The 12771-nt window shown below is 42.1% G+C and overlaps 1 protein-coding gene across 3 annotated transcripts in view; it reads right to left on the reverse strand.

Moving 5' to 3' along the window:
• Positions 1-652: 652 nt before the first annotated feature.
• Positions 653-12771, reverse strand: part of tmem135 (transmembrane protein 135) — a 594106-nt gene continuing 581987 nt past the window's right edge. For all 3 annotated transcript variants that reach the window (XM_070892008.1, XM_070892007.1, XM_070892006.1), the window contains 2 exons: positions 7816-7883; positions 653-1373 (listed from right to left, as the gene is read on the reverse strand). In XM_070892008.1, coding sequence (XP_070748109.1) covers positions 1244-1373; positions 7816-7883 — 198 coding nt within the window. In that variant the 3' untranslated portion in view covers positions 653-1243. The remainder of the gene's footprint in view (positions 1374-7815; positions 7884-12771) is intronic.

Raw genomic sequence — 12771 nt, forward strand, 5'->3', positions numbered from 1 at the left:
TGCATATAACTTGGCAGACATCTGCTTTTCATTGCAAGTTTCAGAAACAGCTCGATTTACACATCATAAGCTGTAGAAATAAGGTGATTTCTTACAGATTCAACACACATGCTTTTTTTCTGCAAAGAAAAGGCATTTTATGCTATTATGGACATTGTCCAAAAATAAAATGTTCTTATTTTTTCCAGTGTAGTATAAAACATAAGATTTAATAGGCAAGTATTTATCCTTATTGTATGTTTTTAATATTTGTAATTTTATTTTCTGCACTATGTCCTTTTTGAACAAATTACTCGTGGCAATTGTTTGATTCTCAGAAACAAAAGTTCTTTTGCTCTCAAAGGGCTGTGCAGCCTAACTGTATTAAAATCCTCTAAGGTCAATTTCTACGTAAAATTTCTAATTGAACAGTTTTAATTGTTTTAAATTCCTGTCACAGGAATGTTTTATTGCCTGAAATACACATTTTATTGCCTTTACAGCCCAAATTAGTCATCTTTATATTTTTTATAATACACCAGGCATGAAAATGTTCCAGTTAGAAGAGAACTAACGAATTCTGCAACAGAAATGAGCACTAAGACTTTCATTAAGTTATCAGTATGCAGAGAATTTTGTGGTAAAGAGGTTACTTAACAGAAATGAATAGGGCTTTGTTGATCAAAAATGATCTGGAGCAATTTAATGGTAAAAACAACAATGTTTCTTCTGCAGTGCCAGTCGGTGGTTCAATTTACACAGCGGGATGTAAATTATTTTCCATCAAATCCTGTTTATTTCATTTGTCTGTCAACCATTGGCTATAAGGAATGAAACCGTAACTATAGACTACGTAAAAGAGAAAAAAATATTCAACTTCTCAAACAAATCCATCAGCATCAGTGTATATAAAATGGGTGATATCCTGCTAACAAGCAGTTGGCATAAATTAGATTTGTAGTACACCCGAATTTGTATGCATCACATTTAAAATAACTAGCAAAAATTGTAACAAAATCTGGAACAATCAATTAACAGAAACTACTGAACTTCCAAAATTAAGTGCTTTAAGCATTCACATTTTTAACATTAGAAGAGAGACTCAATTAGATAGCCCCTCTCTTAAGGAAAACAGCAAGAATATGGATTCCAATATTTTTTTATGGTGGAACACCGGAATTAATGACTCCTTCTGTTAAACCTGCCTTAGAAACTTGAACCACTGCACTGAATGTCAATCCTGGCCAATCAAACTAGTAAGCAGTCAGGAATGGAGTTCAAGTTCTGGTGTTATAACAATATATCTTGGGTCCAGTCTGGGTATGAATCCTTTGAAGTCTCGAGAGGCTTGTGTACCAAATACATCCAATGCTCTTCTGTTCATCAGAGCAAATCTGATTGAGACAAAAATAAGGGTTTATAGTGAAATAACATTGAATCTTAGTAGATGAAGACACATTTGAGCTGTCGTGAATAATCTACCTAAGTTACACTGTTGACAAGTCTAATATACATTTTCTACAGCCATGCGCTGATGGGTTTTTGTTTATTTAGTCCAGTTGATCTCCTGCGGAACTGCATACTGGACGTCAAGACCTCGTGCAGTATTCAAGTCAAGCAAAGTTAGAAGAGAGATGGATAAATATCCAAGGAGGGGAAAGGGGGCGGCGAGAGAGGAGGAGGGAGGCGGGGGGAGGAGGAGGAGGGGGGGGCGGGGGGAGGAGGAGGAGGGGGGAGGAGGAGGAGGAGGGAGCGGGGGGAGGAGGAGGAGGGGGAGGGCGGGGGGAGGAGGGGGGGGGCGGGGGGAGGAGGAGGAGGAGGGGGCGGGGGGAGGAGGAGGAGGAGGGGGAGGAGGGGGCGGGGGGAGAAGAGGAGGAGGGGGCGGGGGGAGAAGAGGAGGAGGGGGCGGGGGGGAGAAGAGGAGGAGGGGGCGGGGGGGAGAGGAGGAGGAGGGGGCGGGGGGGAGAGGAGGAGGGGACGGGGGGGAGAGGAGGAGGAGGGGGCGGAGGGGAGAGGAGGAGGAGGGGGCGGGGGGAGAGGAGGAGGAGGGGGCGGGGGGAGAGGATGAGGAGGGGCGGGGGAGAGGAGGAGGAGGGGGCGGGGGGGAGAGGAGGAGGAGTGGGCGGGGGGGAGAGGAGGAGGAGGGGGCGGGGGGGGGAGAGGAGGAGGAGGGGGCGGGGGGGAGAGGAGGAGAGGAGGAGGAGGGGGCGGGGGGGAGAGGAGGAGGGGGCTGGGGGGGAGGAGGAGGAGGGGGCGGGGAGAGGAGGAGGGGGCGGGGGGGGAGAGGAGGGATTGAGGAAGGTGGCAAGGTGCAGGGATTAGGTGAGGGGGTTTTCAACTGCAGGCTCGGAGGCGGGTTGAAGGCCTACAAAATGCTTCAACGGGCAGAGAAACTCTGGGTTCAGAGAGAGGAATTTACAGCATTGTGGAAATTAGGCTAGTGGAGGAGCCAGTATTGTAGTCAGACAGTAAATGTGGAATAGAGCCAGTTGTTATCACAATGGTGACTTAATAAGGAGTTGACTGGCAGGAACTGGGAAAGTGCTGCTGACATAAAAAGAGTGCCGAAACTAAACCCGAAGATGACAAGCAGGTCACTAGGAAGATGCCCAAAAGGGAGGTTCGAAGCAACCTATATGTGGACAAAATTTTATACAATTGATTTAAATTTACAGTTTCCTCCTTTCCTTTCCTTTCCTTTATCAAAAAGACTGCTGTCACTTGAGGTTCTGAATCTTCGACTGCTCCATCGTGACACCCAGTGGCCAGAGGCTGCAGCTGCATGCAGACTCAAATAAAATAGCAGCTATTCCTTTCAGCAGCTAGGCTGTTACTACTGTTTGGCATTACTAATAGTAGCCAGCACTTCAACACTGCAAAACCCTCCATCACAATAAAATTTTCAGGAGTGACGGGAACTGCTGGTAAATATAATAGGCAAATACCATAAACACATTTGACAGAGGTTTTCAATGCATTCTGAAATTAAATATTGAGCCTGAAATTCCGAAGTCCCCGGGCCTGTACGAAGTTTCTATGGACCCAGGAAGGCATCGGAAAAGACGGTTTTCAGCGCGCAATGTGCATGCGCTGAAAACTGGCTTTTCCGATCTGTCATGTTTCTGGCTTGACGGATCTTGTGCATATCGGGAGCGAGGACATTTGTACGTGCAAATTTGCGATATTTATGCATACAAATGTCCTCAAAAATCCTGCACCTGAAAAAGCAGGCGCATAGCCTACTTTTACAGGCGCAAGTTTTTTAAAATACACAAAAACATATAAAAATAAAGTTATGAAAACATATTTTATTGTTTAAAAACCCTCCCCACAACAGTAAGTTTATTTTAAGGCATATTAAAAAAACATTTTTAAAAATCGGGAAATTTTTTTTTAAAAATAAGACATTAATAACTAACTTAAATGAATCTTAAATATGAAATATATATTTTCTATTTTTTTTAATCAGTGATTTGGGTGTTTGGGGGGAGTTTCTCATTCATAGTAATGGGAGTTTCGGACTTACGAAACTCCCATTACTATGAATGAGAATATACTATACCTGATTGGCTGCCCAGAACCATGTGACCCCAGCTCCAGGCCTGCACACATCCCGACGTGCACGCGATGTGATGCACAGTAAGAGGAGGCCTGTGCATCGGAAAGTCAAGCGGGTGCAGCAGCTTCAGGTAGGTGTGTATTTTTCTCTAAAATCTAGTCGAACGCCCATGGGAAGGAGAAAGCGTAATTTCTGGGCCATTAGGATCCACTTACTATTCTAATTTCTATTGATACACAACAACTTGTATTTATATAGCGCCTTTAACATAGTAAAACGTCCCAAGGCGCTTAACAGGAGGTTAGAAGACAAAAAAAAATGACGACAGCTGACCAAAAGCTTGGTCAAATAGGTAGGTTTTATGGAATGTCTTAAAGGAGGAAAGAGAGGTAGAGTGGTGGAGAAGTTTAAGGAAGGAGTTCCAGAGCTTAGGGCCCAGGCAGCCGAAGGCACAGCCACTAATGGCTAAGCAGTTATAATCAGGGATGCTCAAGAGGGCAGAATTTGGAGAGAACAGATATCTCGGGGGGTTGTGAGGTTGAAGGAAATTACAGAGATAAGGGGGGACGAGGCCATGGAGAGATTTGTAAACAAGGATGAGAATTTTGAAATCGAGGCATTGCTTAACCGGGAGCCAATGTAGGTCAGCGAGCACAGGGGTGATGGGTGAGTGGGACTTGCTGCGAGTTAGAACACAGGCTGACGAGTTTTCGATGACCTTAAGTTTACATAGGGTAGAATGTGGGAGGCCAGCCAGGAGTGCGTTGGAGTAGTCAAGTCTAGAGGTAACAAAGACATGGATGAGGGTTTCAGCAGATGACCTAAGGCATGGGCGGAGACGGGCAATGTTAAGGAGGTGGAAATAGTGTTAGAAACTACGGATGCCTAAAAATGTATAAAACTGATACGAATGTTGTGTTTTAAATCGTTGTTTTGGACTGGAGACGAGGTGCCTGCTTAGAATGAGAGAGAAATGCTAATTATCTGTGGTTTTCAAGTAAAAACTTCAGTTTGTTTATGTATCTTAAAGACAATTTGTATGGAAAGGCTTAGAATTGAAAGATGTTTGCAGCAATTAGTATAAACACAGGCAGTTTACTACATCATAAAGAAGTTGACCACCAGTTAGAGGTGACAAAGATCTGGTTTGGGCCTCAGTCTTTAAGGTGGGTTCTTGAAACGAGAATCGAGACAAAGAACTAGAAGTCGAAGTGGATATTAAGTTTTATGGGGAATCTCTATAGGTCAAAAGGTCGTGTCATTATTCAGGTTCAGGCCCACCCCTAAAAATAGGTTAAAAGTGACCTCCTGGAAGCTTGTAGTCACAGACGGAAGAGAGAGAGGAGCCACACAGACGGAAGAAACAAAGAGAAAGAGAAGGAGGCTCACAGGCGGAAAGAGAGAAAGAGAGAGAGAGAACAAGAGAGAGAGAGAGAGAACAAGAGAGAGAGAGAGAGAACAAGAGAGAGAGAGAACGAGAGAGAGTGAGAGAGAGAGAGAGAGTGAAGGAAACCCTAGACGATAGGAAGAATAGAATTGCTCATGTGTGTCAATCGTCTGTCCAATTGGATCAATTTCTATTGCTACGGTCGTATGTTTTTACTGTATAACTGATGTGTTATATTCTGTCTCAACTCTAATTAAACACAATTATCTACTACTTTGGTTTGCACTCAAACCTGATTATTTAAAGTGACCAGAAATAGCCGTAAAGAGGCAATTTCTAACAATAGGCAGTTTTAGTTATGCCGTGCATATGTGGCAGGAAGCTTCACATGAAAAGAAATTTCAAAAACAAAACTATAAAATTACAAAACTTTTTTTGAATATATTTAGCATTACAGAAATGAAGTATAAAGGCTGGTAGTGAAATGTGATAGACACTGCCTTTCAGCTCTAGGGCTTAGGGTTCTAAATCCCTTCCAGACTGATGGGATGAAAGTCCCCTCTGACTGCTGGCGTAAGGGTCCAATGTGAAATAGGTTTGGGCAGTTTAAATGCAGTTCCTTGTGGGCTTGGGCCTTAACACTAAACCAGTACTAGTTTGGAATGTCAGTCAGACAGGCCTAAGGATGGTTGGTGCGAGAAATGGAAAAATATAACATAGGTGTAGCAGGGGGTGCTTTCCTGAGGTTGTAGCGGAGACACAATGTTGGGCTCGAGTAGCGGGATCTTTACTTGGGATCTTGCTATGCTGTACTTCGCCTGAGAATGCCTGATGCTGACACTGGCTGCCTGAAATAGAAAATATTTTTTCCCCAGCATGATCATCCCTTGCCTTGATGAACGCAACAGATTTTGAAGAAGAAATCTGTAACAATATGAATGAATCACGCCCTCAGGAGCCTTTCAGAGGAACAGCATTCTTCAAAGGAAGACTTCAAGGTGTTAAAATGGCACTGAGGCACTGATGAGCTGTGCTCAATTTTCAAAATCAGAAAGTTGATATCACTGTATGAAACTGCATTGGATAGTTAAAAGCTAATCTTACGTAACTCCAATGGATCGCCTTTAATAGATTACAGATTAAGGTAGAAAGCAATTTCTACTTCAGAATACTTCATTAGGTCAACAGAATAGGATTTTAAATGTTCTTTATACGTGGCTAACAGAGCCTGTACATTACTGAAGGAAATCTAAACTACTACTGACAAACCTCAGAGAATTATCATTCAATACACCAGTATCCGATATCACTATCCAATTCACGCAGAGAGCAACACAAAAAAATCCATAATTGCTTTTTAAAAAGGAAATGCATGTGAATTGTAACTGTAGATATATGAAAATGTTTTAGCATGTACCCAGGTTAACAGACTTGAGTTTTATGGATGTGGCTCTGCTTGGATAATATAATTAAAGAGAAAATCAAAGTGGATAGAGCTGATCTTATTCAATTTATATTTATGGCAGAATGAGTGAGTGACAGACAGACAGACCAACAAACAGGCAAACATACAAAATGGATGCAACTTCACTTCAAATAATTCTTACCTGTGTATTTGATGTCTACACACAATGATTAGGGTCAATGTTATTGGCTATTCAGCAAAGGTTTTTTTTTTTTAAAGTCAAAATCTCTGTACTTTGGCTAAGCAACAAAAAAAACCTGAAGATTTATAAACTCAAAGGCCCACAAACTTGTTTTTACTTGCAACAATTCAATAAAACAAGAGATAACACAAAAAACTGGATCAACACAATTTGCTCCTAAACAAAAACAGCTCTTATTTAGCTTCTGAGCAGCTTGACCGTTCATGGCTTGTACATCGAAATGAGCTAGTCTGCAAGTGGTCAAGATTTAATTGCAAAATATTTTTTAAATAAACTGCAATCTGCTATAGTCTATTTAAAGTTTAAATTTTCCAGCTTTGCTATTCTGAAGGATGTGGTTGTAGGTATGTGGGGATTTATCTGGTGCTCAGAAATTTTTGACTTAATGTTTTGTAGGTGCAATTTATGATCACTGCTAAACAAGTTGTTGGGACACTGCATTCTGATGGTGCATGCCAATTGGATTGTGAAGTGAGAAATACAGCAGCTCTTGTGACTGGGAAAAACAGATATTGGAAGTCTCTAGCTGGAAGTAGCCTGACTCTATTAGTTAAGCATGAAGTAGCCGGTTGATTAAAGACTCATTTACACATCCGCCTCTGTTCAAGGAGGTCATATGACAAACACCACCTTTCGAGACAGTGGAAAAGTGAAATAAAGAACAAAATCCGGCTGCAATTCAAGCTGCACTTGTGGCCAAGTGGATGCACAAATCTGTTTGGTCACCTTTATGGAAAAACTTTAGCAAAGACACTTCACCACTGACAAATACGTAGCCTACAATAAGATAACCAACCATTCAATCAATCCGGAGTACCAAGACACACAGTAGACTTTCTCAAGCCATACTACCATTCATCTGCAGCTGACCCTCTGACCAGAGTTCCAAAGTTTTATAACTAAACTCACAAACTTATGTTATTTCAGACAAGTCTATCAGTACTTGTATCGTACTTCTAAAGATGTTGGAGAAACACAAGCTTAAAGAGGATGTATAGAATACATTCAGGAATCAAAGTTTTTTGTAAATTAACTAGACTTTACATTTTGGAAAAAAAAATTACCATTATCAGAAATAGTGACACTTTCAAGAGATAAAGTAAAGGGATGCAGACTATAATTTGTTTATTTAAAGTTACACGTCAAGTGTCTTCAAAATAAGAATCAAAAAGAATGATTTCTAAAAACGGACCGAATTGATTGAAGTCAACTGAGACACTTACCTTCCCTTTGTAAGCCTCAGCAAAAACTTCCAGTAGGAAGGCCGTAGGTTCTGTACTTCCATCACCGCCTAAAAGTGATGAGGAAAGTTAATCACAATGTTGTTTTTAAACTCTCAATGAAATGGAATTGCACCTGAATATATAGAACATTTTATTGAAAATTCTTATGTTGATTTAATCCCATAGAAAAGCTTTTCAAACCTACATTCCTCTTATAAATGCATCAGAGAAACATAGAAAATAGGTGCAGGAGTAGGCCATTCGGCCCTTCGAGCCTGCAACATCATTCAATATCATGGCTGATCATTCACCTCAGTACCCTTTTCCTGCTTTTTCTCCATACCCCTTGATCCCTTTAGCCGTAAGGGCCATAATCTAACTCCCTCTTGAATATATCTAACAAACTGGCCTCAACAATTTTCTGCGGGAGAGAATTCCACAGGTTAACAACGCTGAGTGAAGAAGTTTCTCCTCATCTCGGTCCTAAATGGCTTACCCCTTATCCTTGGACTGTGACCCCTGGTTCTGGACTTCCCCAGTATCGGGAACATTCTTCCTGCCTCTAACCTGTCCAATCCCGTCAGAATTTTATATGTTTCTATGAGATCCCCTCTCATCCTTCTAAATTCCAGTGAAAACAGGCCCAGTCGATCCAGTCTCTCCTCATATGTCAGTTCTGCCATCCCGGCAATCAGTCTGGTGAACCTTCAATGCACTCCCTCAATAGCAAGAACGTCCTTCCTCAGATTAGATGGTGAAAACTGAACAGACTATTCCAGGTGAGGCCTCACCAAGTCCCTGTACAACTGCAGTAAGACCTCCTTGCTCCTATACTCAAAACCCCTAGCTATGAAGGCCAACATGACATTTGCCTTCTTCACCGCCTGCTGTACCTGCATGCCAACTTTCAATGACTGATGTACCATGACACCCAGGTCTCGTTGCACCTCCTCTTTTCCTAATCTGCTGCCAGTCAGATAATATTCTGTCTTCGCGTTTTTGCCACCAAAGTGGATAACCTCACATTTATCCACATTATACTGCATCTGCCATGCATTTGCCCACTCACCTAATCTGTCCAAGTCACCCTGCAGCCTCTTAGCATCCTCCTCACAACTCACACTGCCACCCAGCTTAGTGCCATCTGCAAACTTGGAGATATTACACTCAATTCCTTCATCTAAATCATTGATGTATATTGTAAATAGCTGGGGTCCCAGCACTGAACCCTGCGGCACCGCACTAGTCACTGCCTGCCATTCTGAAAAGGACCTGTTTATCCCTACTCTCTGCTTCCTGTCTGCCAACCAGTTCTCTATCCATGTCAATACATTACCCCCAATACCATGCGCTTTAATTTTGTACACTAATCTCTTGTGTGGGACCTTGTCAAAAGCCTTTTGAAAGTCCAAATACACCAAATCCACTGGTTCTCCCTTGTCCACTTGACTAGTTATATCCTCAAAAAATTCTAGAAGATTTGTCAAGCATGATTTCCTTTTCATAAGTCCATGCTGACTTGGACCGATCCTGTCACTGCTTTCCAAATGCGCTTCTATAACATTTTTAACAATTGATTTCAACATTTTCCCCACTACCGATGTCAGGCTAACCGGTCTATAATTCCCCATTTTCTCTCTCATTCCTTTCATAAAAAATTGCGTTACATTAGCTACGCTCCAGTCCATAGGTACTGATCCAGAGTCAATAAGACTGTTGGAAGATGATCACCAATGCATCCACTATTTTAGGGCCATTTCCTTAAATACTCTGGGATGCAGACTATCAGGCCCTGGGGATTTATCGGCCTTCAATCCCATCAATTTCCCTAAAACAATTTCCTGACTAATAAGGATATCCTTCAGTTCCTAGAGGGCTGGCCATCCTAGACTGGGGTATGTGTAATGAGAAAGGACTAATTTGCAATCTTGTTGTGCGAGGCCCCTTGGGGAAGAGTGACCATAATATGGTAGAATTCTTTATTAAGATGGAGAGTGACACAGTCAATTCAGACACGAGGGTCTTGAACTTAAGGAAAGATAATTTCGATGGTATGAGATGTGAATTGGCTAGAATAGATTGGCAAATGGTACTTAAAGGGTTGACGGTGGATAGGCAATAGCAAACATTTAAAGATCACATGGATGAACTTCAACAATTGTACATCCCTGCCTGGAGTAAAAATAAAACGGGGAAGGCGGCTCAACCGTGGCTAACAAGGGAAATTAAGGATAGTGTTACATCCAAGGAAGAGGCATATAAATCGGCCAGAAACCTGAGGACTGGGAGAATTTTATAATTCAGCAAAGGAGGACAAAGGGTTCAATTAGGAGGGGGAAAATAGAGTATGAGAGGAAGCTTGCTGGGAACATAAAAACTGACTGCAAAAGCTTCTATAGATATGTGAAGAGAAAAAGATTAGTGAAGATAAATGTAGGTCCCTTGCAGTCAGATTCAGGTAAATTTATAATGGGGAACAAAGAAATAAATGGCAGACCAGTTAAACAAATATTTTGGTTCTGTCTTCACGAAGCAAGACACAAATAACCTTCCGGAAATACTAGGGGACCGAGGGTCTAGTGAGAAGGAGGAACTGAAGGAAATCCTTATTCGGCGGGAAATTGTGTTAGGGAAATTGATGGGATTGAAGGCCGATAAATCCCCAGGGCCTGATAGTCTGCATCCCAGAGTACTTAAGAAAGTGGCCCTAGAAATAGTGGATGCATTGGTGATCTTTTTCCAACAGTCTATCGACTCTGGATCAGTTCCTATGGACTGGAGAGTAGCTAATGTAACACCACTTTTTATGAAAGGAGGGAGAGAAAACGGGTAATTAATGCCGGTTAGCCCGACATCAATAGTGGGGAAAATGTTGGAATCAATTATTAAAGATGAAATAGCAGCACATTTGGAAAGCAGTGACAGGATCGGTCCAAGTCAGCATGGATTTATGAAAGGGAAATCATGCTTGACAAATCTTCTAGAATTTTTTGAGGATGTAACTAGTAGAATGGACAAGGGAGAACCAGTGGATGTGGTGTATTTGGACTTTCAAAAGGCTTTTGACAAGGTCCCACACAAGAGATTGGTGTGCAAAATTAAAGCACATGGTATTGGGGATAATGTACTGACGTGGATAGAGAACTGGTTGGCAGACAGGAAGCAGAGAGTTGCGATGAATGGGTCCTTTTCAGAATGGCAGGCAGTGACTAGTGGGGTGCCGCAGAGTTCAGTGCTGGGACCCCAGCTATTTACAATATACATTAATGATTTAGATGAAGGAATTGAGTGTAATATCTCCAAGTTTGCAGATGACACTAAGTTGGGTGGCAGTGTGAGTTGTGAGGCGAACACTAAGAGGCTGCAGGGTGACTTGGACAGGTTAGGTGAGTGGGCAAATGTGAGGTTATCCACTTTGGTGGCAAAAACAGGAAGGCAGAATATCTGAATGGCAGCAGATTAGGAAAAGGGGAGGTGCAACGAGACCTGGGTGTCATGGTACATCAGTCATTGAAAGTTGGCATGCAGGTACAGCAAGCGGTGAAGAAGACAAATGGTATGTTGGCCTTCATAGCTAGGGAATTTGATATTAAGAGCAGGGAGATCTTACTGCAGTTGTACAGGGACTTGGTGAGGCCTCACCTGGAATAGTCTGTTCAGTTTTCACCTCCTAATCTGAGGAAGGACGTTCTTGCTATTGAGGGAGTGCATTGAAGATTCACCAGACTGATTGCCGGGATGGCAGGACTGACATATGAGGAGAGACTGGATCGCCTGGGCCTGTATTCACTGGAATTTAGAAGGATGAGAGGGGATCTCATAGAAACATATAAAATTCTGACGGGACTGGACAGGTTAAATGCAGGAAGAATATTCCCAATACTGGGGAAGTCCAGAACCAGGGGTCATAGTCTAAGGCTAAGGGGTAAGCCATTTAGGACGGAGATGAGGAGAAACAACATCACTCAGAGTTGTTAACCTGTGCAATTCCCTACTACAGAGAGTTGTTGATGCCAGCTCATTGGATATATTCCAAGAGAGGGTTAGATATGGCCCTTACGGCTAAAGGGATCAAGGGGTATGGAGAGAAAGCAGGAAAGGGGTACTGAGGTGAACCATCAGCCAGATCTTATTGAATGCGGCTAAAGGGATCAAGGGGTATGGAGAGAAAGCAGGAAAGAGGTACTGAGGTGATCAGCCATGATCTTATTAATGGTGGTGCATGCTCAAAGGGCTGAAAGGCCTACTCCTGCACCTATTTTCTATGTTTCCTCGTTCTCACTAGACCCTCGGTCCACTAGTATTTCCGGAAGGTTATTTGTGTCTTCCTTAGTGAAGACAGAACCAAATTATTTGTTCAATTGGTCTGCCATTTCTTTGTTCCCCATTATAAATTCACCTGATTCTGAATGCAAGGGATCTACATTTGTCTTCACTAACTTTTTTCTCTTCACATATATATATATATATATATATATAGATGCTTTTGCAATCAGATTTTATGTTCCCTGCAAGCTTATTCTCATACTCTATTTTCCCCCTCCTAATTAAACCCTTTGTCCTTCTCTGCTGAATTTCTCCCAGTCCTCAGGTTTGCTGCTTTTTCTGGCTAATTTATTTGCCTCTCCTTTGGATTTAACACTATCCCTAATTTCCCCTGTTAGCCACGGTTGAGCCACCTTCCCCGTTTTATTTTTACTCCAGCAAGGGATGTACATTCCTTTTTCTAAATTAACCATTTAAGGACTCCCATTTTTCTGTACATGCTAAGGGAACCTTCCTGCTAACTGTATTTTATTTCCACGCAGTATTCAGTATGAGAATACGATTTGGACAGAACAGAAATGTCAGGTTTCACATACTAGTTGCTCCTGCACTCTCTGTGACAATTGTTTTCTTCCATCTCCTTTGATTCCTTGTGGTTGATGCCATTCCCATGACCCATTCCAAGGATGC

This window comes from Pristiophorus japonicus, chromosome 10 (genome assembly GCF_044704955.1).
Source record: "Pristiophorus japonicus isolate sPriJap1 chromosome 10, sPriJap1.hap1, whole genome shotgun sequence".
Classification (NCBI taxonomy): Eukaryota; Metazoa; Chordata; class Chondrichthyes; family Pristiophoridae; genus Pristiophorus; species Pristiophorus japonicus.